This window comes from Pollicipes pollicipes, unplaced genomic scaffold (genome assembly GCF_011947565.3).
Source record: "Pollicipes pollicipes isolate AB1234 unplaced genomic scaffold, Ppol_2.1 Scaffold_6686;HRSCAF=7923_pilon_pilon_pilon, whole genome shotgun sequence".
Classification (NCBI taxonomy): Eukaryota; Metazoa; Arthropoda; class Thecostraca; order Pollicipedomorpha; family Pollicipedidae; genus Pollicipes; species Pollicipes pollicipes.
The window spans coordinates 14,279,335-14,306,281 of NW_023596921.1; the positions used below are offsets into that span (position 1 = coordinate 14,279,335).

General features: G+C 58.3%; 1 protein-coding gene across 1 annotated transcript; it reads left to right on the forward strand.

Moving 5' to 3' along the window:
* Positions 1–3,532: 3,532 nt before the first annotated feature.
* On the forward strand, positions 3,533–21,134 carry LOC119107955 (histone-lysine N-methyltransferase eggless). The gene is made up of 17 exons (XM_037231546.1): positions 3,533–3,541; positions 3,902–4,009; positions 4,474–4,650; positions 5,506–5,720; positions 6,138–6,337; positions 6,769–6,968; positions 7,416–7,631; positions 8,104–8,246; positions 8,712–8,910; positions 9,324–9,491; positions 9,962–10,107; positions 10,540–10,717; positions 10,986–11,130; positions 12,580–12,733; positions 15,270–15,409; positions 17,783–17,928; positions 19,972–21,134. Exons 1-17 carry the CDS (start codon positions 3,533–3,535, stop codon positions 20,176–20,178), a joined length of 2,751 nt encoding a protein of 916 aa, XP_037087441.1. The 3' UTR covers positions 20,179–21,134.
* The last annotated feature ends 5,813 nt before the right edge of the window (positions 21,135–26,947 follow it).

Here is a 26,947-nt window from a genome sequence, read left to right on the forward strand (position 1 = left end):
GGACGTCGGACAGGGAGGCGCAGTCCCAGGGGACGTCGGACAGGGAGGCGCAGTCCCAGGGGACGTCGGACAGGGAGGCGCAGTCCCAGGGGCCGTCGTACAGGGAGACGCGGTTCTAGGGGTTGTTGGACAGGGAGGCGCAGTCCCAGGGGCCGTCGGACAGGGAGGCGCAGTCCCAGGGGACGTCGGACAGGGAGGCGCAGTCCCAGGGGCCGTCGGACAGGGAGGCGCAGTCCCAGGGGACGTCGGACAGGTAGACACAGCCCCAGGGGACGTCGGACAGGGAGGCGCAGTCCCAGGGGACGTCGGACAGGGAGGCGCAGTCCCAGGGGACGTCGGACAGGGAGGCGCGGTTCTAGGGGTTGTTGGACAGGGAGGCGCAGTCCCAGGGGACGTCGGACAGGTAGACACAGCCCCAGGGGACGTCGGACAGGTAGACACAGCCCCAGGGGACGTCGGACAGGGAGGCGCAGTCCCAGGGGACGTCGGACAGGGAGGCGCAGTCCCAGGGGACGTCGTACAGGGAGGCGCAGTCCCAGGGGACGTCGGACAGGGAGGCGCAGTCCCAGGGGACGTCGTACAGGGAGACGCGGTTCTAGGGGTTGTTGGACAGGGAGGCGCAGTCCCAGGGGCCGTCGGACAGGGAGGCGCAGTCCCAGGGGACGTCGGACAGGGAGGCGCAGTCCCAGGGGACGTCATACAGGGAGGCGCAGTCCCAGGGGACGTCGTACAGGGAGACGCGGTTCTAGGGGTTGTTGGACAGGGAGGCGCAGTCCCAGGGGCCGTCGGACAGGTAGACACAGTCCCAGGGGCCGTCGGACAGGGAGGCGCGGTTCTAGGGGTTGTCGGACAGGGAGACTTCCCTGGGGCCGTCGGACAGAGAGGCGCCCGAGGCTCCGACAATCAGGAACGTACGCCACCCGAGTCTGCCAAACAGGAACACGTGGCCCCAGAGTATGTCAGTCAAGGAAACCTAGTCAGCCCGATGGCACAGTCTGCGCGGCAGGCGCCTGTTATTCCACGGTGTGCGAAACGGAGGTGCACAGGAAGAGAGTTTGTGGAACTGTGGCGCAATGCCATAAGCTCTGTCACGGCAGGACATGCGCCAGGTTTGGACAAGCAGACAGACGTCCGAAGCTTCGACAGGCAGTGTTGCCCTGTCCCAAGCTCTGGCAAACAAGAGAAGGTTCTCCGAAGCTCTGCTGTCGAGCATGGGTCCGCTACGCAGGGTTCTGTCAAGCTGGGACACACTGTCTCGGGTTGCGACGAACTGAACCTCAGCTTTGCCGAAGGGGGAAATGCCGTTCCAGGGTGTAGCGGGCAAGTCCACGCCAGTTCAGTGTGTAGCCAGCGTGTGGTTCCAGAGCCGAACGAGGAGGGATACACCGCTCCAGCGTCAGGTCAACATACCGTCTCAGGGTCCGGGCAACAGGAGCTCTGTCCTCCGGTGTCTTACCAACACATCGCCCCGAGGATAAGCCAGCAAACGTGCGCTGCTCATCTGTCAGGCAAAAGTGCTACGGCATCACCAGCTCGACAGGGACACACGAGTCCAGTGGCAGGCCTGCAGTGGGCCGGTGCTGGCGGCGAGGCGGACCCCGCTCCAGGTGACCACGATCCTGACTGCCGGCCGGGTGTTGTCTGGGTGGCCTCCTGGGCGCTCTTCCATCAGCGGCCACCTCAGCCAGCCGCTGCGGACGGTCCCGCGCCGCCCCCACCGCCGCAGCCAGCCGAGCCGCCGCGGCCACGCCCACCGCCGGTCAAAAGCACCGGCACGACTGCGGCGCCGCCCGCCAGCGGTGACCCGCCGGACGGTCTGGGCTCGCCGCCGCCCGCGGCTGGCGGCGTTTCGTCGATGCCCCGGGCGCCGGCCGAGCCGAGGCTGCGCGTTCCGATAGTGCCGTGGCCATCGCTTGACCAGACAGTGTCGCCCCAGTGGCAGGCACCAGCCCTGCTGTCGCCCCGAGCCCCGTCGGCTCGGCCGACACATCTGTCGTGGTCGGCGCCGCGGCCTCCTGCTCCTTGCGGGGCGCGCCTGGCCCTGGCAGTGCCGCCGCCTGGTCCGTGGCTCTCGCCGCCGGTGGCGGCCGTCGAGCCGCTGGGAGAGCGTGCGGCTGACGGACCGGGGCCTCACGGGACCTCCGTGAGCCTGGACCCAGGCCTGCTCGGCTCAGTCGCCCGGAATCCTGGCCACAGTCCGCTGAGGTCAAATACCGAGACGATCCTCGCCTGCCGGCTGAGAGGCCGCTGGCGTACCGGTCCAGTGTCGCGGTCAACTGAGGACGCGGCGGCGCCGGGCAGGCCGGTGCCGACAGCAGCTAGCAGTGACGGGTGGCCGTCTCGACCGGCCCCGGCGCCGTCAGCTGAGGGCGCGGCGGCGCCGGGCAGGCCGGTGCCGACCACGGCTAGCAGTGACGGGTGGCCGTCTCGACCGGCGCCGGCGCCGTCCGGTGACCGTGTGGCCGGGCAGCGGAGCTGGAGGGCGCCGGCTCTCGGCGGCGCCGGTGGCGATCCTGGCGTCGGAGGGCAAGACTCCTGTCCTGCGGCGCCGCCAGCGGCCCGCGAGAGAGTGACGAGCGCGGCATCGGCTGAAGACGCCGCTCGGCCACCGGCCGCGCCAGCCAGCCAGCCGCAGCGGCAGGAGGGACCGGCCTGCCTGGCCGGCGGCGTGCACCTTCCGCGGCCGACGAGGGGCTCCCCGCCGCAGAGGCGACCGGTCGAGATGGCCGCCTCCACGCTGTACTCTCCGACCGGCGCGCTGCTGGGCGGCGCTGCCGGCCGTCGACCGCGCGCCTCCTTCACGGCCAGCGTGCCGCCACCGCTCGCCGAGCGCCAGGTCACTGCCGCCGCCCCCACCCCCGCCGTCGTGCGGTCCTGACGGTGCGCCGTCGGCAGCCTTGGCCAGCAGGCGACGCCGTCGGCCGCAGCTGGGCCCTCGGCCGCCCGCCAGCAGCCGAGCGTGCGGTCTTGTTTTGCCTGTGCCAGTGCGTAGCTGGGGCTAGGCTTCTCAGGTCGTGAAAGCTCGTCCTGAGTTTCAGACTGGAGGTGGTGAACTTAAGATATGCTCAGTATGCTAGCAGCAGCTTTATTAGTGAGTTACGCTAAGAAAAGGCATGTTTTGAGATAAATGTTCTTACACCCAAATATATATATATATATATATATATATATATATATGCTTTAACACTCTTATTCATTCACGTGATGGAGTATCCAAGACGTTAGGGCATACACCAAACAACTGCCACCCGCTGGCCAATGTTTGCTACGCCAAAATCAAAGAATATATCTCGCAGGCATAAAATTACGGCGTATAGTGTACCTGTCTGTGGGAGTAGTTGTCGAGAGGAGTATCCGCTGCTTAGCGCCAGCTAGCTGGCCGGCCGGCAAACTGGGTTGGCGCTGGCTTGCGCGTTGGATGGTTATTTCACGCAGTGCCCACGTATGCCAAACGCCAGTATAGGCAATCCTTGCATGCCTAGTGTTATGGTGCCTTTCGAGTCTCTGTGACATGTGTAGTAACGGTTACGAGATGCAGCAGGTACGAACGTGTCGCCTAGAAGCTGCCGCGTGTCCGTCTCATCATGTGATTGCCCCGCTGTCGGGCGCGACTATCACCGCTGCCGGGCGCGGTTGCCACCGCTGCTGAGCACGACTGTAATCTCTGCCGGGCGCGACTGTCACTTACTGGTCACGACTGTGTGGGACCCCCTACCGGGTGGGACTGTCACTGCTGCTGGGCGCGACTGTCGCCCCTACCGGGCGTGATTGTCACCGCTGCTGGGCACTACTGTCACCCCTACCGGGCGCGACTGTCGCTGCCGTCGGACGCGACTGTCATCGCCTGATCTCGAGGACGCTGGTGTCGCTCGCTGGCTGACACGGCTGCTGGCGTCGACAGAAGCTGCCGCCGGTCGACATATTCCACACGGAGGTGCAGCGCACCATCCACTATCCGGACGGACGCGTGTACGACCTGGACCCGGCCTACACGGCTCGCCAGCTGCCGGCCGCGTCGCCGGCCATGCCACCGCCGGCGGCGGCCGCGCCGCCGCCACCTCCGCCACCGCTGACGCCGAAGCCGGGCCTGGGCCGCGGCCGCGGTGGCGGCGGCTCGCCCGGCGACAAGGCCGTCGGAGACGTGAGTGGGTCTGCCGGTCCTCGCCACCACGGCGGCTCTGTGACCAGGCCTCAGCTGGCGCCGGCGCTTGCCTTGTAGAGTTCGACGGTGGGGTCCCGCGATCTGCGTTGCTTGGTCATAAAGGCGGGATTGCTGCCTTCTCCCCACAGCTTTTAGCTTTGAAAGATAAACATACGTAGGCGTTAAGACAAGTGAAGAGTTACTAGGATGCGTTATGGTGATGTGTTGTGTTCGGCCCTCCATCCCCAGCTGATGTACCGCGGCGACTTGGTCCATGCGGGGCAGCAGCCTGGCCTCCGGACGAGCATGACGCTGGCTTCCGGTGCCGGCAGATCATGATCAGTGACGTGGTGCAGGTGGGGCGCACCAGTCTGCCGGTTGACCTGCCGCCGCTGGGCACTATACAGCGGCCCCTCGTCAAGCCCGGACAGCACGTGTTCGCCATGCATAGTGACACACTGTCGCCATGGTTCAAGGCGAAGGTCAAGGACGTCATGGTCAAGCAGAGCGTAAGTCAAGTGCCTGTCCGGCCCCAGGGAGCCAAAATGTGTCGTTGGTAGGACGAGCGTAACATCGCACACTGGGTCCGGCGCTAGTGCACGACAACCAGGTGTGTTCGAACGATCAGTGGACAACCTGAGCGTTGAGGTCTGGCTGCCAGTCGTGGGGAATGGGTTCTGCCCACGTCTTTTACGTCGGTGTCTGGCGAGCGCGCCGTGACGGGTCGTCTCGCCTTACTGTCGCCGCCGTGACGGGTCGTATCGCCTGACAGTCGCCGCCGTGACGGGTCGTGCCGTCTGACTGTCGTCGCCGTGACGGGTCGTGTCGTCTGACTGTCGCCGCCGTGACGGGTCGTGTCGTCTGACTGTCGCCGCCGTGACGGGTCGTGTTGCCCGACTGTCGCCGCCGTGACGGGTCGTGCCGTCTGACTGTCGCCGCCGTGACGGGTCGTGTCGTCTGACTGTCGCCGCCGTGACGGAGTGTGTCGCTTGACTGTCGCCGCCGTGACGGGCGGTATCGTCTGACTGTCGCCGCCGTGACGGGCGGCATCGTCTGACTGTCGCCGCCGTGACGGGCGGTATCGCCTGACTGTCGTCGCCGTGACGGGTCGTGTCGTCTAACCGTCGCCGCCGTGACGGGTCGTGTCGCCTGACTGTCGCCGCCGTGACGTGTCGTGGCGCCTGACTGTCGCTGCCGTGACGGGTCGTGTCGCCTGACTGTCGCCGCCGTGACGGGTCGTGTCGCCTGACTGTCGCCGCCGTGACGGGCCGTGTCGCCTGACCGTCACTGCCGTGACAGGCGGTGTCGCCTGACTGTCGTCGCCGCGACGGGCGGTGACGGTAGCTCCGCTGTGGTCCGTGCAGGGAATGCAGCTCCGCGTCAAGTTCGACTCGCCGCGCGTGACCTCCAACAAGAACCGCGTGGTGGAGGGCTCAGAGGTAGCGTACGTCAGCCAGTCGACAGTGCGGCTGCACGTGGGCGTGCGGGTGGTGGCCGCCTTCCGCGACCATCAGCAACAGACGCCCACATTCTACTCGGGCACGATCGCCGAGGCGCCCAAGACCATGAATGGCTACAGGTGCGCCGCTCCGCTGTCGTCGGCCGTCCTGATGTGCCGTTATGAGCGTACCGGAGACCCAATGGTGACGTGGCCACTTACAGTTGGTGTAATGTTCACCTAGCACGCATACATTTAGGGCCTAAGTTGCCTAGCTCATTTTCGTTGATGTTCCTTGTAATATGTCATCAAAGTGGTCGCTGCTTAAACCTTATGTGCTGGAGCAGCCAGCGTCAAATGCTTGATGTACCGGCAGTTGCACAGGAAGTGCTCATTCGTGGCGGTGTTCCCAGTCGCATAATGGCGCACGTACAATGCCCGCAACATCTTATCAAATGTGTCAGTAGACATCGCAGTATTCGTTATCCGCACATAGCCGATCATTACCGTCGGTCATGGAACGCGCTTACATGACGTGCGTGTGGTCCCACAACGCAGGTACCTGATCTTCTTCGACGACGGGTACGCGGCGTACGTGCAGCACCGGGAGCTGAAGCTCATCTGCCAGCCCTCCAAGGTGGTGGCCGACGACGTGCACCCGGACTGTCGCGAGTTCGTCGCCAAGTACCTGGCCCAGTTCCCCGAGCGGCCCATGGTCAAGCTGCAGAAGGGCCAGGTGGTGAAGACCGAGTGGGGCGGTGAGGGCTGGCGGCTGCGCAGGCCGCGCGTACCCCGGGGCCGGCTCGGTGGACGGGTTGGCTGCTCCCGCGGCGTTGGCCGCAATCGCGAAACAACACCGTCTCTGTTGGTGCCCTTTCGATAGCTGCCGAGAGAAGGCAGCGTCTCTGTTGGCGCCCTGTCGATAGCTGCCGAGAGAAGGCAGCGTCTGTTGGTGCCCTGTCGATAGCTTCCGAGAGAAGGCAGCGTCTCTGTTGGTGCCCTGTCGATAGCTGCCGAGAGAAGGCAGCGTCTCTGTAGGTGCCCTGTCGATAGTTGCCGACGTCGGACCGTGCTGCGTCTGCGCTGGCTGCAGCCCTCTGTACCAGAGCCGTCTCCGCGGACGTGATGCGCGCCGGCGTGCGTCGCGGACCATTCCGGTGTGTAACGCCCGACTGCGCCCGGCTTGCAGGCAAGTGGTTGCCGGCGCGCGTGGCCGAGGTGGACGCCTCGCTGGTCAAGATGGCGTTCGAGTCGGAGCGCCGCTCCGAGTGGATCTACCGCGGCTCGACGCGGCTGGCGCCCATGTACGCCGAGCTGGTGTCGCACCAGCCGCGCAAGCTCGGCACCGGTGCGCGCAGGAACATCCTGAACGCCGTTAACGTTGGCAAGGTCAGCGGCGGCACCGCGTGACCGGCCATGACAGGCCGGCGCGCCGAGCTCCGGGGAAGCAGCGTTGGCCAGCTGATTTTGATGTCGTTCACTTGTGCAACAAGGTTGGAAAATGCTGGTCGCTATAACGTCGCTGATCTTGTTGCTGTGCACGAGTGTAATCGGTGGGCTTGTCAGTAAAAGCAATCTTTCGAGTGGCTTAATGTTGGTCATACTTTTGTCACTGCCAATCGCAAGACATGTTGTTGACACTCATCATGTTGTGCAGCTGCAGTAACGGATTGACCGTTTGGCACGAACAAGCTGCCAGCAGCCCAACATTGCCGCTGCCACGCCATGGCGCCTGACGCCTGACCGGTGTGTGAGACCGCGTTCTGTGTCCCGGCGGCCGGTCCGTCCAAGCCTCCGCCACCCGCTCCGCCGCTCACCGGGCCGGCTTGTCTTCAGAAAAATCGCGTATACGTCGAGTACACTCGACACTCTGAGCAAGAGGAAGAGTCGGCCGAGGAGACGGCGGCGGCGGCGGCGCTTCGCCGCCCGCCGCGCGCCGTCGCCCGCAAGAGCACGACGCCGGCGGCGCAGGAGGTGACGCCGCCGCCGCCGCCCACCGACCGATTTATCTCGCCCATTTCACCCATGGAGGGCGACGGCCAGATCACAGAGGTGAGGCGCGTCAAGCCAGAGCAGGGCTGGGCCCGGCCGGCGCGGGGTGCCGACCACCGCGCTCCTGTCGGTCAGGTGCGCTAAGTTCGAACCTGGTCTCATTGATGTCGAGATCAGGGAGCAAGCATGTTGGAATAACGAAACTAGTTAATTCTAGTCATTGTGCACATGAGTGATCGGATAAATGGAATCATGCGGGTGTGCCTTCGGTGTTGCTTTCGAACGTCTCGTGGCGATGTGACGGCTGTCGGTGTGACTCATGGCCGGCCCCGGTGAGGCATCGCTGCTGATACGCGGCCGGGTGGGACTGAGTGCCGCCGGGCGAGCCTTCGCCGAGCATCGGTGGATGGCCGGCCCCGGTGAGGCCTCGCTGCTGACGTGCGGCTGGGTGGGACTGAGCGCCGCCGGTCGAGCCTTCGCTGGGCGTCAGTGGGTAGCCGGCGTCACCGCTCAGCTGTCCGCCTGTCGCCAGATCAGCAGCAAACCTCGCGTCACGCCGCGGCGCCTGCAGCCGCACGCCTGCGGCCGAGCCTGCATCCGCAACTTCAGCGTCGACATGGCCCGGCTCAAGGGCGTCAACCCGCTGCTGATGCCCATGATGAGCGGCTGGATACGGTAAGGCGGCCGCCGGACGCGGCCTGGCTGACCGCAGTGCTGCGGCGCCACCACCGAGCGACGCACGCGTTATTCTGTTTGTACTGTGGTAAGGTGCTTGTCGAACCCATTGATTAACGTGCAGGTACAGTTTTAGGTCCGTGTGACTTGATGCCGCTCTGTGTCAGATAGCAGAAAAGAACCACCATATCGACTCTCGCGTTTTTTTCGTTCGGTTTGTTGGGTTTCGTTGTCCAGACACTCGCGGTTGTGATGGGAGGACGGCGTCGGGCCCTTGGGGCAAGTAGCTGCTCTCTCTCTCGGACGGACGATGCTGAAGACACGCTGAGCTGAAAGTTAGCGAGCATAGCATCAGGGCAGCACGATGGTGCCGCCGCGCTGGAGTGTGCTGGGAGCTGCCGCCGCTGGGTGTCAGGGCGTGTCGCGCCGTCGCCGCGCGGGCTGACGGCCGGCCGTGTTCGGCAGCGAGATCGTGCGTCACCGGACCAGCAAGCGGACGGTGCTGTACCGGGCGCCGTGCGGCCGCCGCCTCCGCTCGCTCGACGAGGTGTTCACCTATCTGCGCCGCACCGACTGCAAGCTGGAGATCGACTGCTTCTGCTTCGACTTCTGGGTTCACTGCTTCACCGAGTTCGAGCCGGCCAGGAAGTTCTGCAGCATCAAGGTCAGCCGAGTTGGTGTGGCCGGTCTCACTTCAAGACAGCAGTCGGTGGCTGGCGTTGTGCGTTCTTCTGTGACTGGTAGCATAGTCCGCTCAATGCGGTTGGACGCAAGATGCTGGAGGCAGCGCGTCGACTCGCGTTACGCCTTACCTTCGTGTTAACCCCGCATGTTGAGGTGCCAGGAAATGGGCGCTGCATGACCTACAGCAGTTGATGCGCCCTAAAACCCCAAATCATCATCATCGTCGAGGTGCCAGGAACGTCATACTCCCCCCCCCCCCCCTCCCCCCCCCCCCCCACCCACCTGCCAGGCCCAGCGAGACGGCTCTGTGGCCAGCTGGTGCGGATTCGGGACGTAAGGCGGATGGGCGCAGGCGTTTGTTCGCGCGTTTGCGTAACGCCAGGCCGTTGGCAGGACATATCGTACGGGAAGGAGAACGTGGCTGTGTCGTGCGTGAACTCGCTGAACCGTGACTACCCCGACTACGTGGAGTACAGCACGCGGCGGCTGCCTACCAGTGGCGTGCAGCTCAACCTGGACTCCAACTTCCTGACCTGCTGCGACTGCACTGACGACTGCCAGGTACGCGGCCGGCCCCGCTGCCCGCTCGTCCCGCCGACGAGGCGGCGTTCGTCGGGTGCGCTGTGAATTCGTACGTGTAATGTGCACCTGAAGAGTCCGCGCCCTTTGTCTCGGCGACGCCATGATGAACAGTAAAAGGTTTGAGCGGCGGCCGTCCGGGTCCGCGGCGCGCCGGGTCGGCTCACGACCCCGCCTGACCGGGCCGGGCCGCGGTCTGAGGCCGGCCAGGTCGGCAGGGGCCGACACCGAGCGGCCGTTCCCGGCCGCCGCCGTCTCGAGGCTCTGGCGGCGGCGCCCGGACAGCCGGACAGGCCCGCCGCTGCGACTGACGCGGCCCGGCGGGCGGCGGACCCGGCGCCGCCAGCGCAGGATGACACTGCCCCCTGACACCGGCGAGCGCCGCCGGCGCCGGCCCCCGCGCGCGCGCCGCCCCTGACCGCCGCCGACCGGCCGGCCCGCCTCCCCGTCAGGACAAGCAGAAGTGCTCCTGCTGGCAGTCCACCATCCAGGGTACAGCGTTTGGGCCCACCGGCCAGGTGGACGAGACGGCCGGCTACCACTACCGCCGCCTCATCAACGGCAACGTCATCACCGGCATTTACGAGTGCAACGACAGGTGCGCCAGTCCGTCTCCGTAGCGGTGGACGCCGGGGAGTGGACGGGGGCGACGCGAGAAAGCGTTGTGATAGGCAATGGTGAAGTTAACTTGTACCTGATGTGTAGAAAAGACTGATTCATAAAATTGCGGCAAAAGCTTTTAGATGCTACATTGTGAACGTCATGCTTGGTTGTATTTGTTATGTTTGTTTCTGGCCCAGGCATGCGTGCCGTACCATGTGCTAATTCTGGTCTGTTCGCGGCGTCAGATCACATTTGTTGGTGTGCCTTGGGTTTGGTGAACGTTTTCCCAGGCGATGACGAGTGTAATGCGTACCGGTGTTCGCCTATCTTTTGCATCTGTTTCATGCCTTTTGGTGCAGCTGGTGTGGCTGTGCGTGCCTTGTGTGTGCGCCGTGTTGTTGGACGGCCGTGTGCGTGCTCCCGGCAGGTGTAAATGCCGCTCCAGCTGCCTGAACCGGGTGTGCCAGCATCCGCTGCGGCTGCGCCTGCAGGTGTTCAAGACACTGCGCCGTGGCTGGGGCATCCGCTGCTTGGATGACATCCCCAAGGGCGGCTTCATCTGCGTGTACGCCGGGCAGCTGCTCACAGAGTCCGGTGCCAACGAGGTGCGTGCGGTGCCGGGGCCTAGCGCCAGTTGGGAGGCGTCGGGGCCTAGCGCTAGTTGGGGGGCGTCGCGGCCCGGCGTTGGTGGGGAGACGTCAGGGCCTAGCGCCAGTCGTGAGGCGCCGGGGCCGTCCTGCCCCCTGTTGTCTGCCCTGTGGCCGCCGGCCCGCTCTGGGGCCTGTCCTATGGTGCTGCCCCCATTCGTCTGCCCTGTCCCGGCCCGCGCTGGAGCCTGGCGCGTGCTCATCCGGGTTCGCCGCCACGCCACAGGACGGCAAGAACTATGGCGACGAGTACCTGGCCGAGCTGGACTACATCGAGGTGCTAGAGCGGCTCAAGGAGGGCTACGAGTCGGACGTGGTCGACGACGAGCAGAGCAGTAGCGACGAGAAACAGGACGACGACAAATCAGACGGTTAGTGGCTGCCGCCCCGCCCCACGCATGTCCTCTGCGATAGCTCAACAAAGGTTTGACTTCAGCACGAGCCGTACTGAGCAAGAACACGGCGGATCTTCCCTTCTGGGCATGCGTGTGTTAATGATTGGATGGACGTGTGGCCAAAAAGCACACCAGAAACGGCACACAGCAGCCCGCTGTTCGGCGTGCGTATGCATCGCGACCCAAGAGCTGGTCGGTCGTCAGTAGCATCGCCGTCGCTGCGAGTGCACAGCGGTCACTGTCGCTGCTCGCTGCGAGTGCACAACGGTCGCTGTCGCTGTGAGTGCACAGCGGCCGCTGTGTCCCACCTTCACTGCACCCAAGCGACTTCATCCTCGCGTGTCGTGATATTTGTGGGTTGGCGGAAGCACCGGTGCCGTTCGCTGAGGACCGTCATTCTAAGGAGCTTTTGTGAGCTTGCACGAAGTACGGATATCCGGTGCAATTTCCGTGGCTACTATTCGACGCACCGACACCGTGCCCGTACGGAACGAGACCAGGTGGGCTGCGAAGCGACACTGTTCGATCGGGCAGCAGGGGGGGGGGGGGGGGGGGAGAGCCAGCCGGTCGATGGCCGCCTGGTCCAGCTCACACGGCCTAGCCGATCCGACCCTCTCATCCTTCGTCTTGCTGCATCCTCGCGACACCCCGCTGTCCGGGGCAGGCTGCATGTGTCGGCCACCAGTGGGCCGAGAGCCCCGTGGGGAGGGGGATCCCGACCGGGTACACAGCGGACATGCGCAGGTTAAAGGGTTAAAGCTTGGCGGTTGGCCTTCCACGCGCATGCACGCCTGCCCCACCGATAACCACCGTCCTTCATCCCATAGCCCTGAAATGATCATTTTCGGTCGAAAGGGCTCTACTTCAAATAACCAGTGCACGGTCTAACCACACGATCCAGCTCCAACTCTCCCGAAAGCACTCGGTGCCTTCAGTTTGGATTCGTAATATTGTCATATAGGTAGCCTAAATTGATTGGGCGTGCAAAAGAGGCTCCCTAACTTGTTTACGTAGAACGCACGGAATATTTATCCTAGAGCCCATGCTAACGTCAAAGATATGATGAATTATTACAGCAAGATAGAAAGCACGTAGCAATAGTGAAGATACAGGATGAAGCGGGCGGGTGGGCTGACATTTTTCACGGATTTGACCTCAAAATGAAAAATTATGAAAAATTGCACGGGTCACGGATTGATTTTGGTAAACTCAATTCGTACCATAGTTCGTAGTTGTCATGGCGTATTCGTAGTTGTCATATCGTTGTCATATCGATCGTAAGTTGTCATGATATTCTAAACCACCTGTCGCGTCAGTTTATGACCGTGCATGTATGTGACTGGTAAGCGTTTGACGCCGTGATCGGAGCGGCCTGAGGTACAGGCGCTGCCGCCATCCCCTGACGTCTGCCGTGTCTGACGCCAGACGACGGCTCGCCGGAGGCCGAGGACGACGACTCCTCCTCCGGGCCGCAGTCGTCCGAGTCGACGCGTCGTCGCGGCGCCGCGCGCGACGACGACTTTGTGCCGCGCAAGGAGATCGGCGGCAGCGGCGACCAGGACCTGCGCCGCTCCAACAGGTGAGCCGCGCCAGCCGGCACCGGCGCAGGGGCGAGCGCCAGCTGCCTGATGACCAGGGCCGTGTGACGAGGTGGAACAGGCTGCCGCCTGAGCGGACGACACGCTGTTGGATACCAGGCCTTCAGGTCATGCCATCATGACGAGGGCAGTGGGCGCGCCCGAAAGCCTCAATCATCATCAACATCATCAGATCATGCCATTGCGGTGGACATGGAACCAGCTACTTTGGGTAGTCATCTTGTCGCTACCCGGCGGCGAAGCCCAGCTAGAAACATTGGTAGCCCTTAGACTATCTCCCTAACAGCGGATGACAACCATTGAGTCTGCGACAAAGGGCCTTTTTACAAATTGCAAAATGGCACATGTTGAGATCCATCTATTCAGAAGGTTCGGGCTGCACAAGACGCAATCCGAACCTTTTGAATAGATGGATTTTTGAGGTCAGAACTGGTGCTAAAGAGTGTTCGTTTTGTGAGGCTTGGCCCCTATCATCCGGTCGGGCAATGCCAGGTCATCGGCAGAATTCGGGGCCAACAATTGGACATGCTGCAATGCTCGACGCGGTCCGTCCTGCCCTCTGACGCCACCTGACTTTAGCGCGGCCACCGGTCGCAGGCCATACACGTCAACAACGAATAGTGAGAGCTTACAGCGACTTGAACCTACCTCGCCACGGGTTGGCTCGACATGCAGGCGCTCTAACCTATTGAGATGTGGGAACGAACAACACAAGCTATGGGGACGAACAATTTAGGCAGGTTATGCTTGTAAATTGATGCGAAGAAAGTGTGTTGACCCTAATGTAGATCAAAGCCGTTGAATTTCACGGTTGTCACCCATCCGACTGTCGATTGGTGCTAAGTAAATTGAAGTAGTGGCGACGGGGTCGAACCCCGGCCAGGATTGACCTGAACACATCTTGTGTTTTCTGCATAGATGAAAAGTCTCCCTTCTTAATATGTACGTTTGCTTTTTGGCACGCGCTGTGAATGACGCCGGTGTCGCGCGCGCGGACGAAATGATGCTGTGGAGCGCCACACGGCTGGAGTCCATCGGGCGTGCGCATCTAACCATGATCAGTGCAACTGTCTTCGCTCTGCTTCTGGATAAAAGTCCCTAAAAGATAAAAGCGTGCAGACAAAGTTTTATGATAATGTAGGACAGTGACCAGTCTTGACCCGTCTGGGCCGTCACGCTTTTTAGACAATGATATTGTCGTTGCCGCCGATTGCAGCTGCATGTGACGTTAAACAATACTAAGCGCAATTCCATAAACGACCCTGTTGCTTTTTCAATGCATGTGGGCGCACGCTGTTTGATGAAAGGGATTTTATGGCAGCATGTCAAGTTCAGCAGAATCTAGTGCTCGCCACTCTATTAACGAAGGCAGCGTGAAACTCCTTTGACGCGGAAAAACTACACCGCAGTTCCTGTTGAAACTGGTCGCAGCTCCCGACGCCCGATGTCGCGGCGGCGTTAGACGAACACGGTTGTGGGGAGAGGAGACGCACAGCCGTATTACCAGCACAACGTGAGGCGGTGTGTACGGCCGGCGCCCGGTCGCTGGCGCGGACCATGTCCTCTGGGACGTGTTTAAGATTAAATGTCATAGCTGGCTGGGTGTAGCAGTTACCGACGTCGGACCGGTGTCAGCGTAGGCGTACACCGTGTTGTGCAGATCACTCGACGCAGATATCGACGCAGGTATCGCAAGCTCATCACCATTGTGTGAAGCGGCCATTGGGCCGTGCCAGTGGCCATACCCGCAGCCTCCCATTTTTTAAGCGGGGGATGTTAACGTCTGAAAGCCACACCAGTGGACTTTGTTAGCAAACTCACGAACCGACCCCCTACCTCCGTGCGTCTTTTAGACACCACGAATGGTTCCCACATGTATTCGACTCCAATGTATTAGGTTTGAATTGCATCTTCCTGTCGGTAATTGTTACACTGCGCTGATAAATAAGCTACGCAGATGAACGTGTGTAAGCCATTCGTATGCTTTTGTATGGGGGGGGGGGGGAGGGGGCTGTGAAAGTGTCGAACTTTGATTTCTTTGCCCGTAGAGTATATGTGCTATACTGCGTGCGCTTACCGTACACACTGATAATGCTTCACGATTGATCAAGATTCGGTTGATTGGCCCACTGCCTGTCTGGCAGCTGTAACATGAAGCTGCAGCCGACGTCTGTATAAACCATTACGTACACAATGACAGCGGACTCATTTGTACTTCTTAATGTATGGTCCTGATTTGAAGTTGTTGGGAATGTACTTTATCAGTGATTAGCTGTACTTGTCAATTAATATTCCTTTGTATTACAGCTGTAATAAGTGCTCGAGCTTTTGTTCTTGTCAGGTTTTGTATTAGCACGTGCACAGCGTTTCTCTTCTTCCCAATCGCACAAATGCCATCATTTGGCGAGAAATGACATTCGACGATTTCATGAGTGATGCCAAAGCCTCTTTTCACGGTTGGTGCAGGTGCAGATATAGTTTATTGTCATAATCGGCAACTGATCTGTCCCAAATCAGGTCACGGCAAGCCAAATCAAAGGAAGTGGAAGAGCAAGAAACGAAGAAAAAGAAAACCACGGTCTCCAAGAGCGTGGAAGCAAAGAAAACTGCGCCACCAGATGCTACAGCAAAGTCCGACAATAAGAAAGCACAGACAGGTATCAAACACCCTTTAAGTCGGGCGATGGGCTATCGCTTATGGCCCAAACTTGGTTGGCTGCCTTTTAGTAATCGGCATGTCGTGCGTGAAATGGGCGTTCATTCATTTGTGTATGCGGTGCTGCAAAGAGGCTGGTCTCAATTCCTATTTGCTTTTGTTTGCAAGTGTTTGCAACCAGTGTTGTTTGGAAACAAAGCTGTGCGATCTGCACCACATGCCTTTGTTTTTCATGTTGCCCAGACCCGTCCTGACCCGCGGTGTGCCCGTGTGACCCCAGAGGTCTTACCGCAGGCTATCCCCACCCTCCCTGACCCGCTGTGCGCCCGTGTGACTCAGAGGTCTTACCGCAGGCTGTCCCCACCCTCCCTGACCCGCTGTGCGCCCGTGTGACTCAGAGGTCTTACCGCAGGCTGTCCCCACCCTCCCTGACCCGCTGTGTGCCCGTGTGACCCCAGAGGTCTTACCGCAGGCTGTCCCCACCCTCCCTGACCCGCTGTGTGCCCGTGTGACCCCAGAGGTCTTACCGCAGGCTGTCCCCACCCTCCCTGACCCGCTGTGTGCCCGTGTGACCCCAGAGGTCTTACCGCAGGCTGTCCCCACCCTCCCTGACCCGCTGTGCGCCCGTGTGACCCCAGAGGTCTTACCGCAGGCTGTCCCCACCCCCCCTGACCCGCTGTGCGCCCGTGTGACCCCAGAGGTCTTACCGCAGGCTGTCCCCACCCTCCCTGACCCGCTGTGTGCCCGTGTGACCCCAGAGGTCTTACCGCAGGCTGTCCCCACCCTCCTGACCCGCTGTGTGCCCGTGTGACCCCAGAGGTCTTACCGCAGGCTATCCCCACCCTCCCTGACCCGCTGTGTGCCCGTGTGACCCCAGAGGTCTTACCGCAGGCTATCCCCACCCTCCCTGACCCGCTGTGCGCCCGTGTGACCCCAGAGGTCTTACCGCAGGCTGTCCCCACCCTCCCTGACCCGCTGTGTGCCCGTGTGACCCCAGAGGTCTTACCGCAGGCTGTCCCCACCCTCCCTGACCCGCTGTGTGCCCGTGTGACCCCAGAGGTCTTACCGCAGGCTGTCCCCACCCTCCTGACCCGCTGTGTGCCCGTGTGACCCCAGAGGTCTTACCGCAGGCTATCCCCACCCTCCCTGACCCGCTGTGTGCCCGTGTGACCCCAGAGGTCTTACCGCAGGCTGTCCCCACCCTCCCTGACCCGCTGTGTGCCCGTGTGACCCCAGAGGTCTTACCGCAGGCTGTCCCCACCCTCCCTGACCCGCTGTGTGCCCGTGTGACCCCAGAGGTCTTACCGCAGGCTGTCCCCACCCTCCCTGACCCGCTGTGTGCCCGTGTGACCCCAGAGGTCTTACCGCAGGCTGTCCCCACCCTCCCTGACCCGCTGTGTGCCCGTGTGACCCCAGAGGTCTTACCGCAGGCTATCCCCACCCTCCCTGACCCGCTGTGCGCCCGTGTGACCCCAGAGGTCTTACCGCAGGCTATCCCCACCCTCCCTGACCCGCTGTGCGCCCGTGTGACCCCAGAGGTCTTACCGCAGGCTGTCCCCACCCTCCCTGACCCGCTGTGTGCCCGTGTGACCCCAGAGGTCTTACCGCAGGCTGTCCCCACCCTCCCTGACCCGCTGTGTGCCCGTGTGACCCCAGAGGTCTTACCGCAGGCTGTCCCCACCCTCCCTGACCCGCTGTGTGCCCGTGTGACCCCAGAGGTCTTACCGCAGGCTGTCCCCACCCTCCCTGACCCGCTGTGTGCCCGTGTGACCCCAGAGGTCTTACCGCAGGCTGTCCCCACCCTCCCTGACCCGCTGTGCGCCCGTGTGACTCAGAGGTCTTACCGCAGGCTGTCCCCACCCTCCCTGACCCGCTGTGCGCCCGTGTGACTCAGAGGTCTTACCGCAGGCTGTCCCCACCCTCCCTGACCCGCTGTGTGCCCGTGTGACCCCAGAGGTCTTACCGCAGGCTGTCCCCACCCTCCCTGACCCGCTGTGTGCCCGTGTGACCCCAGAGGTCTTACCGCAGGCTATCCCCACCCTCCCTGACCCGCTGTGCGCCCGTGTGACCCCAGAGGTCTTACCGCAGGCTGTCCCCACCCTCCCTGACCCGCTGTGCGCCCGTGTGACCCCAGAGGTCTTACCGCAGGCTGTCCCCACCCTCCCTGACCCGCTGTGTGCCCGTGTGACCCCAGAGGTCTTACCGCAGGCTGTCCCCACCCTCCCTGACCCGCTGTGCGCCCGTGTGACCCCAGAGGTCTTACCGCAGGCTGTCCCCACCCTCCCTGACCCGCTGTGTGCCCGTGTGACCCCAGAGGTCTTACCGCAGGCCGTCCCCACCCTCCCTGACCCGCTGTGTGCCCGTGTGACCCCAGAGGCGGACCGGGCGGGCGGACCGGGCGCCGGCCGTCTCTCACTGCCCGACGATGACTACAAGTCAGTACGGGAGCAGTTCGGCGCCGACGAGTACTGCTACATCATGGACGCCAAGACCATTGGCAACCTGGGCCGTTACCTAAACGTGAGCCACACCGCGTGACGGCGCCGCGCTCCGTCGCGTGATGGGGCCGCGCTGGGTGGGGGCGCGCTGTGCTGTGATTGTGCTGGGTCACGCTCGGTGATGTGAAACATCATTGGGTGAGCTTCCAGAACCATGGTTCGTAATGTTGGACTCATTATAGGGGGTGTCTCCCTTTTATATGGGGTTTTGGACTGAAAGAATCATGTTGAAGACCTTTCGGTGCACAGCGGATCGTTTGACATCAAACATTTAGGTGTACTTTCTAAGGTCACTTACCTATGGCAGGTGGTCAAAGTCACGCCATGGTTTCAGCGAAGGCAATTTCTAGGGAATCCTTCTGTCTGATCTAACAACGGAGTGTTAGACAAAGTCATGCATCTCTGAAGGACTTTCTTAGGCAACACAGCAGTTGAATGGGCAAATTACATTGATCTAAGGTCAGGTATAAAGGTCACGCCAAGGTCAAAACCAACTTCTTTTGTTACTCTAGGGCTTGCTGTATGGGGTAGTTTCTGGTGCTCATTTCGAATTTATGGATAGCAGGAACCGCATTATACATCTTCCATGGACTTCTTGGAGGTCAGAATAGGTCTGACCTAAAATGACCGACGTCAACATTTTGTTTTAGGAACAAGCTGCCTAGCGTTATCTTTGTCGCTTAATCAAATGCAAAACTCAAGGCAATCTTGCATTGTTTTGGTCACCTTGGCCTTCAAAAGGTCAAACGAGGTCACTCACCTTGAATGAGCATGTGACGTTTTGCTTAAAAACGGTTATCTGGGTTCTGGGGACACTTTGGAGACCAGCCTGGAACTTGACCTTGACCAAGCCATGCGTCGATCAAGGTCGAAAAAAATTGGATGTTGGAGTCTTTCATATTTGGCGTCCGTGAGCTCGAATTTTATATGTAATGGTCGTCAGTTGGCTCTCAATCAGTGTTGTGCAATGTACGATGACGTAATCAAACAGTGACTCATCGAAGAACATATTTACTAAACAAAGAAATTGTGTTGTCTGGAGCAGTCCTTTCTACTTGAAATTATACCAAAAGTTATAAGTGAACGTGTTTTATCATATTTGATGTTTGATTCAAAATCTTCAAATGTGAAACGTTCCTGTTAAGCCACTACGTTTCTTAGACAAAGACTTGCACAGAAGTTCGTGCTATCAAAGGTACGTGCTGTAAACAGGTTCTTAAATGTTCGTGAGCGAAGTGGCTCGCAACGATAGGCGTTGGATTGGAAAATATTCTTATGCAAATGATGAGTTTATGTAGGTTGGTGTTACCTAAATGGTTGGTACTTTTTCGGGCTCGTCACATGAACCAGTCATCATTGCATGCAATCGGGAATGGATTTTATTCGTATTGAAGGTGTGCCGTAGCAATTGTTGTATGCAACAGGTTTGCAAACAAAATAGTTCACGGAAGTGTAAGTTCTGGGCAGCAGCGGGCTCTTCAAGACATTTTTTCTGAATCTGATGCGCAATGGAAATGATCGTTGCTGTTAAAGGTGTAATAGGAAAGTTACATGAGGTGAAATTTGGGAAGTTAGAACCGTACACGCAACCTCGCCTTAAATCTTCCTGGAGTTTAATTTCTGTTTTGGCCTAAAACCACGAGGTCCTGACCCCACTAATCCTAGTGGTGGCTCCGCCCATGGTTCGACCCTGGGCCAAATGTGTTTATGTATCTTCCCTGACAAGAATTTTACCCAATACTTGTGTAAATGGGCTGGTCATTTCCAGGTCAAACAACATTTGTATAGCCATATGCCCTCGCGCCTTTCAAAATCTACGGTTACAGAGACGCCCAGTGTAAGGTTAAGCACCTTCGCATGTAAGGCAGCATACACCTACCGTGCTCTGTCTGCTCGTACCCGGTATCAGTGCGCAGCTTTGCCAGGCCTGCGACGAACAGCGGGACGGGCGGACAGTGGACCGTTCTGATGGACTTGTATGCTCGAGTGACTTGGCTTCAGGTGGTGTCGCCCCTAGTCCGTCTGTCCCCGGCTCCCGTCCGACCGTGTACCATGTCTTTCACAGCACAGCTGCTCGCCGAACGTGTTCGTGCAGAACGTGTTCGTGGACACGCACGACCTGCGCTTCCCGTGGGTGGCGTTCTTCGCGCTGTCCTACATCCGCGCCGGCACAGAGCTCACCTGGGACTACAACTACGAGGTTGGCTCGGTGCCCGGCAAGGTGATGTACTGCCACTGCGGCAGTCAGGAGTGTCGCGGCCGCCTGCTGTAGCGCCCTGCTCACGGGCGCGTGCAGCGGCCGCCGACCGACCGGTGATATACTGCCGCTGCGGCAGTCAGGAATGTCGCGGCCGTCTGCTGTAGCGCCCTCCTCACGGGCGCGTGCAGCGACTGCCGACCGACCGGTGCTGCACCGCCACTGCGCAGTCAGGAATGTCGCGGCCGTCTGCTGTAGTGTCCTGCTCACGGGCACGTGCAGCGGCCGCCGACCGACTGGTGATGTTCTGCCACTGCGGCAGTCAGGAGTGTCGCGGCCGTCTGCTGTAGCACCCTGCTCATGGGCGCGTGTCGGGAGCGGGCGGCGGCTGCCGACGGACCGGTGATGTACTGTCGCTGCGGCGGTCAGGAATGTCGCGGCCGCCTACTGTAGCGCCCTGCTCACGGGCGCGTGCAGCGGCCGCCGGCTGTAGTGCCCTGCTACAATACATCCCGAAGCGATGTACTGCCACTGCGGCACGCTGATCTAGGATGATGAAGGTCAGGAATGTCGCGGCCGCCTGCTGTAGTGCCCCGCTCACGGACGCGTGTCAGGAGCGGACGGCGGCAGCGGGAGCGGGTCTGGTCTGTGCGTCTGTCCGTCGAGGGTGGTCCGCCCCCCGGCACGGCTCGCTCGGGAGGACACTGTCGTCCATACTGCGGTCGGCGGTAACGTCACGCGGCGGCGCTCACCTGGCCTCTGGGAACAACCCTGGTGTGGCTGTACACCGGGCTTGATTAGTCGAGAATAAACGTTGGTGCGCCCTCGGACACAGAGGACGCCCGGGTAAGTATGGCGTCTTGGTTGTTTCCTCGAAACTTTTACGATGTTCGTCAGTTCTATGCCTTCGTGTACCCTGCGCTAGTTTGCCATTTCTGCACGTTGTAATCGTATGTATGATCTCAGGTGCTGAGTAACCATTGGCTGGAGCTCTGCTCCAAGCTATCTGTAATACAAACGTTCACAATTGATTGTGCGTTGTTTTTTTTTTAGCACAAACCACTCGTGCTCACATTTTGTGATCAGCTGCACGTAAGGGAACCTACAACTGGTTGGCTGAAACGGCCGTTGGAAAATATTTCATTCAAAATTGTTCCATGGGCTTGAAATTGCTTAACTTCAGATACATGTCATTATCATTCATGGAAGTGTTAAGCAAGACAACTTTTTCTAACTAAAACATAGTCCCAACTCACTGCATGCAGACGCTTTACATACGTCGGATCACCTGAATGTTTCAGTCGTCATCCTGACGAACAATCAGTAAGGTCCCTTTCGCGGGGCGAGGCCAGCGAAACAACAGACGTGTTAGTGCGGGTGATAAAAAATTGTAAACCAGTCTGAATGGGGCAAGTGTCCTGGGCACCCACACGAATGGATTTTGCAAAGTGCATGGCGGCATCACCAGTGGCTGCAAACGCATGGTTTTGTGAAAAGTGCCCAGCTGTGTGAAGCCGCTGGAGCTACGTAGTTTACGGCTGGTGGACATTGGTTGGGTTGGGTTTACCGAAGAAGCGTATCTAGATGACAGACGCATACAGTAACGGTACAGTCTGATCAGTTTTGCATGCTTCCTTTCGATAGTATTCTCCTTTAGCGTAATGTAACTGCCAAATTTATCTGTAGCACGAGCCCGATGGGAGGTGAGTAGGTCTAACACTCGATCCACTCGATCATGTTTGTGACGTGTTCAGCGCCTCGGTTTCACTCGTGCGCAAGCTCCTGATAAAGTGGCACGACGCGAAGGCATTCGTGCGGATGATCGTAGGTCAAATATCGGGATTATCCGGGGTGCTCCTCCGTCACATATCGAGATTATCCCGGCGGATGCTCGTCCGTGGCATATCGAGATTATCCCGGATTCGGTTGCGCGATGCCGTCCTGTCCAGCCTTCTGGGCTCTTCATGACTGCATTGCGGCGTCTGGTCGAATCTAGCCAATGCTGAGTCCAACCCACCCGTGGTTCTGCCCCTCGATCTCAAAAGCGTCCGTATCATATCATATCATATCATGTCCACAGTTGATAGTGCCCGCGAAATAGTTCCACGTGTGTTCGCTAGGGTACGTTCGAATAACCAGGACCTAATAATAACCAGGTAACCAGGACCCGATTTGGAGGGCTCCCGAACGATCGAGTGTGCCCAAGCAGGTTAACAGACGGGGTCCGCGACATGGCCGAAGAGCTCTCCGCAAGTGCCAGGAAATTGGAAAGGCACTAGACCAATGAAGAGGGTCCATTAGCACATCGTGAGTGTGCCGTTAGGTTAACAGAGACCAATGTGAATGGCCCCTGGGCATACGAGGGTACCCCGGTAGGTAAACATGTGGGTCTCTGCTAAAGCATACAGAGTCTTTCGGGCGAATGAGAAGAATTCGTGGAGGGCCTCTGATCGACAGCAGATAGGGCCCCGACAGGAGTGTATGGCCCTCCGAACAAATGCAAAGAAATCAAGGGAAACGTGGAAGGCTCCCTGACGATCGGATCGCCGCTGCAAGTGGAAATACAGATCCTGTGGCAGCGGCGTGGGGCCCCTGCACACCGTAATGAGCCCTACAGTCTTCCAATTACCACCATCTCGATCAGCAAAGAATAATTAATGTCTGCCCGTGTATAGGCTTAGGAACGTTTCAAAAAGTGGGGGGGGGGGCGGCAAGCTCAGGGTGTACTTCAAAAACTTTTTCTGGAAAGCGCGCCCGGTAACCAGGCGGGGGGGGGGGGGGGGGGATAGGGATGGAGATTTTCATCGCTCTTTATTCAAATGTCTGGCTGCTATGCATCTAGAGCTGTTTATCACTGATGCACAATCTTGCCTATTCGACTCATCTGTCATTTGGCAAATAAGGCTATCCAGCTTCCCTAGATTATTCGCCCATTTTAACATTGTCTTTACTGGGGAGACGAAATTCCACGAGCGGGTAGGTATTTTAGGTCATTAAGGAAGCATTTGCTTCCACAGTGTAGATGCCAAAATACGGCATGGATATAGACTGGTGAGAATTTTGAAAGGGGATCGATGGCTCACAGTGCGCCAGGTTTTTCATGCGCCTTCATTTCGCTGGCTGCTTTTCAAGAAATAAGACCTGTCGCAGCATTTTAGGCGGAAACAATTCGGGAGCTTGAAACTGCTAGAAACCATAAAAGCTATAAAACCGGAGATTCTCTTTTAAGAATCAAGTCACATAATAAGGCCCATCTGTCATATGCTCCTTATCTGGGCCCTGTTCCTGTCCGCCGTCGGTGGTCACTGCCCTGGCCTGGGTGTCTCCCGCATGACTGACTGCGAGCTAATCGTGTGTCTACTTTGTTGCATACTTATGTATCAGCGTTACTTCTACATGGTGTATGAAACATGTGTTGGACACCTGTAACAGTATTTTTCCCGAATTATCTTCCCTTATACCACACCATCGCAGAAAAATAGCCTCCGGGAAGCTGTCTGCCTTAGGTATGGATTGGCCCAACGGACGCTTCATTGCCCATCATGCAACGTACGCAACTTGATCTGCTTTTGTGTGTGGGCAGGAACTTAGCCAGAGCCTTACCAAGAGGGAACACAGGGTTGATAAAAGCCGATATTATGGCGATCCCCCCAAATCCCCGGATATGGCTGGATTGTTAACGGGTGACACGGTTTTCTTCGTTTTATTGTTATTTTATCTTGTAACCAGAACAGAAACCAGGAGTCACCGTGAGTTCAATTGTTTGCATTTTGAAGTCAATAAGCTGCAGAAAGCAGGCGTTGAACGACTGCGTGGAAGAAATCACCGGCGGTCTTAATTTACAATGGTTAGCCGACTCTTTCTAAACCGATAAAATTCAGAAGCTTTGTCAATTTTTTATCTGGGTTCTACAGACCTTGAGAACATCGCGAATGTACATTGTAGATCGATACGTTTGATCCAAACTTGAAGACGAAAATTTGACTGCAAATCAAATGGTCAACAATGTGTATTAACATGGCCAAGCCATGTGTTGTCTGAAAATGTTCACCATTCAGTCAGAATCGATTAGTGGTGCAACTCATATAACGTGTTTCTTAACATGCTCGCTCGCAAATCTTAGCAACAAAAACCTCGACACCAGGCGTTGCAGTCTCCGCAGTTAGTTGTGGTCTCCATAGTCTCATAGTCTCCATAGTTAGTAGTTAGTAGTAGTTAGTAGTAGTAGTCTCTGCGGAGCGTTAGCCCAGTAGCTAGCAGTTAGCCGTGGCCCACCGATGGACGAAAATGATGACGCTTCTGAAATGATTACCTTTAAACACTTTAATCAACTAGTTATACAAGTTATGTGGCGTAATTTGGAGCATGCGCACTTGAAAATTTTAGAAACACAAGCCTTGCTCCCGTGCGTTGCAGTCTCCATAGGCCGCGCAGCGTCGGTTTAGCTGCTAATATTAAGTTGTGGCCAACGGGTGAACGAAAATGACGACGTTTCTGAGAAAGTATCCTCGGACGCTTCATGGCATCAGATTTTGTATTTAGAAGGCAGTCTGAGGATATTTCACGCGTGCAATTTTTAGGTTGATGAAAAGAACGGATTAGCCCCTAAACCTATGCCTTTCGATGTAATTTGTTTCAATTATACGTTTTGAAAGAAATAAACGTTCTCAGGCAAACATGGCATGACCTTGCTCGTTTTTTAAAATTCGTTTCGACCCGTGCTTTTCAACAATAATGAGAGCCCCAATCTACTCAACAATAATGAGACCCCTTATTCCCTTCCGGGGCAAGGGGCCTCTTGAGTAGAACACCAGGGGTACATTACCGTTTCCCGTTAAGGCCTTAAGGGCCATTCTGTCCCATCGCGAAGTGTCTTCTGGCTATCATTCTGGTGGCACGGCGTGGGATCTCCTGGTCGATCCGGAGGTCATTAGAAGGATACATTATATCACATTGTTCCCATCCATGACACGGGAGGCCTTGTGATCCGCGCAGTTAGCCCCGGATCAGCACAGGGACCCTCATTGACGCAACAACATCCCTGATCGCCGCAGGCAGTCCGATAGTTTTCACATAGACTCCAGTTCCATGTTTTTTCTGTGTTATTCAGAGATATTGAGTTCTCTCTGACTGTAGATTGCAGATGAAATGGGGCTCATAATTTGCATTAACATGGTTAGCCCATGTTTATCTTATAATGCTCAAGATCCTGTCAGAGCTGATTACTGATAAGAAAACTACGTAATATGGTGTTGAAGATGCGTGCTCGCAAGTCATAGCAATAACAGCCTCGACGCCCAGCCTTGCGGCCGTAGCACTGAGTGATGGCCAGTGAGCAAACGAAAAAGATGACGTAACGTAAGGAAGATTGCTGGTGAACTAGTTAAATCGGCATGCATGTTTAATGCAGTGCAAAAGTAAGCCAAATGCAATTCTAATCTGAAAAGTGTGAGGGGCAGCCAGCATTGGTGGCCCCCCGCCTTAAAAAGTGGATGGGGGGGGGGCAATGCCCCCCTGGCCTCCCCTGTCGCTACGCCCATGTGTCCGTGAATCTTTCGCTTTTGCTTGCTATTGTTTTAAACCGTATTGAGGCCCAAAGACGGCCAATTTTATTGCGTTTTGCATGAACAAAAATGTGTTTGTTCTGCCGGCTGGCCTTTTTGGAGCCTATGGGTCTCTTCGGAGCACAAGGAGGCCTCAGCCCTGTGCTCCTTCCCATTTTGGATCTGCTACCGTTGTGATATATATATATATATATATATATATATATATATATATATATATATATATATATATATATATGTGTGTGTGTGTGTGTGTGTGTGTGTGTGTGTGTGTGTATGTGTGTGTGCCTCCAGGCGTCCTCCCCTCACCCTGCGATGATCGATGCTGTCTAGGTTGTAGGACGGACCTGATTGGGGTTGAGACAAGGTCAGCGATATTAACATTGCGGTAGTATTTTAGCCCATATCGCTGTTACCGGAGATCACGACGCCATATAGGACGACAACTTATAATAACTGCAGGAAAACTTACCTTAACGAAATTGTTTTGCCAGGTTCAGTCCTTCGCAAAGCCACCGACATGGATGGAGCTTTATGCCTCTTTCGAATACTTCGCTCCCATCCAATAATTGTTATGACACTTTCCCTTCCCTGTCCCTGTCCTGTCCTAGGTCCCAATTTCCGGAATTTCTCCAACGACGTTACAACCTCAAAAATATCCATTTTTCAAAGTGTTGTCTTCACCTCCCGCCCACAACAAATGTTATGGGCCCCGCTCCTGGCCCGCGACCCCCCCCCCCCCCCCCATTGCCCACACTTGGTTCGTAGTCCTCGTGAGTGTGTGAGAAGACAGCATGACGCGGCCGCGCCGGGGCCGCCATAGCATGACACAGCCGTGCCGGAGCTCTGTCACAGCATGACACAGCCGTGCCGGAGCTCTTCCATGGCATGACACAACCGTGCCGGGCTCTGCCACAGCATGACACAGCCGTGCCGGAGCTCTGTCACAGCATGACACAGCCGTGCCGGAGCTCTTCCATGGCATGACACAACCGTGCCGGGCTCTGCCACAGCATGACACAGCCGTGCCGGGGCTGCCATAGCATGACGCAGCCCTGCCGGGGCTCTGCCATAGCATGACGTGGCCGTGCCGGGGCCCTGCCATAGCATGACGTGGCCGTGCCGGGGCCCTGCCATACCATGACGCAGCCGTGCCGGGGCTCTGCCATAGCATGACGCAGTCGTGCCGGAGCCCTGCCGTAGCATGACGCAGCCGTGCCGGGACTGCCATAGCATGGCGCAGCCGTGCCGGAGCCCTGCCATAGCATGACGCAGCCGTG

Coding starts and splice junctions, on each gene's coding strand:
- LOC119107955 (XM_037231546.1), top strand. Junction 6,969..7,415: donor ACGCCGTTAACGTTGGCAAG/GTCAGCGGCGGC, acceptor GCTTGTCTTCAG/AAAAATCGCGTATACGTCGA. Junction 17,929..19,971: donor ACCTGGGCCGTTACCTAAAC/GTGAGCCACACC, acceptor TGTCTTTCACAG/CACAGCTGCTCGCCGAACGT.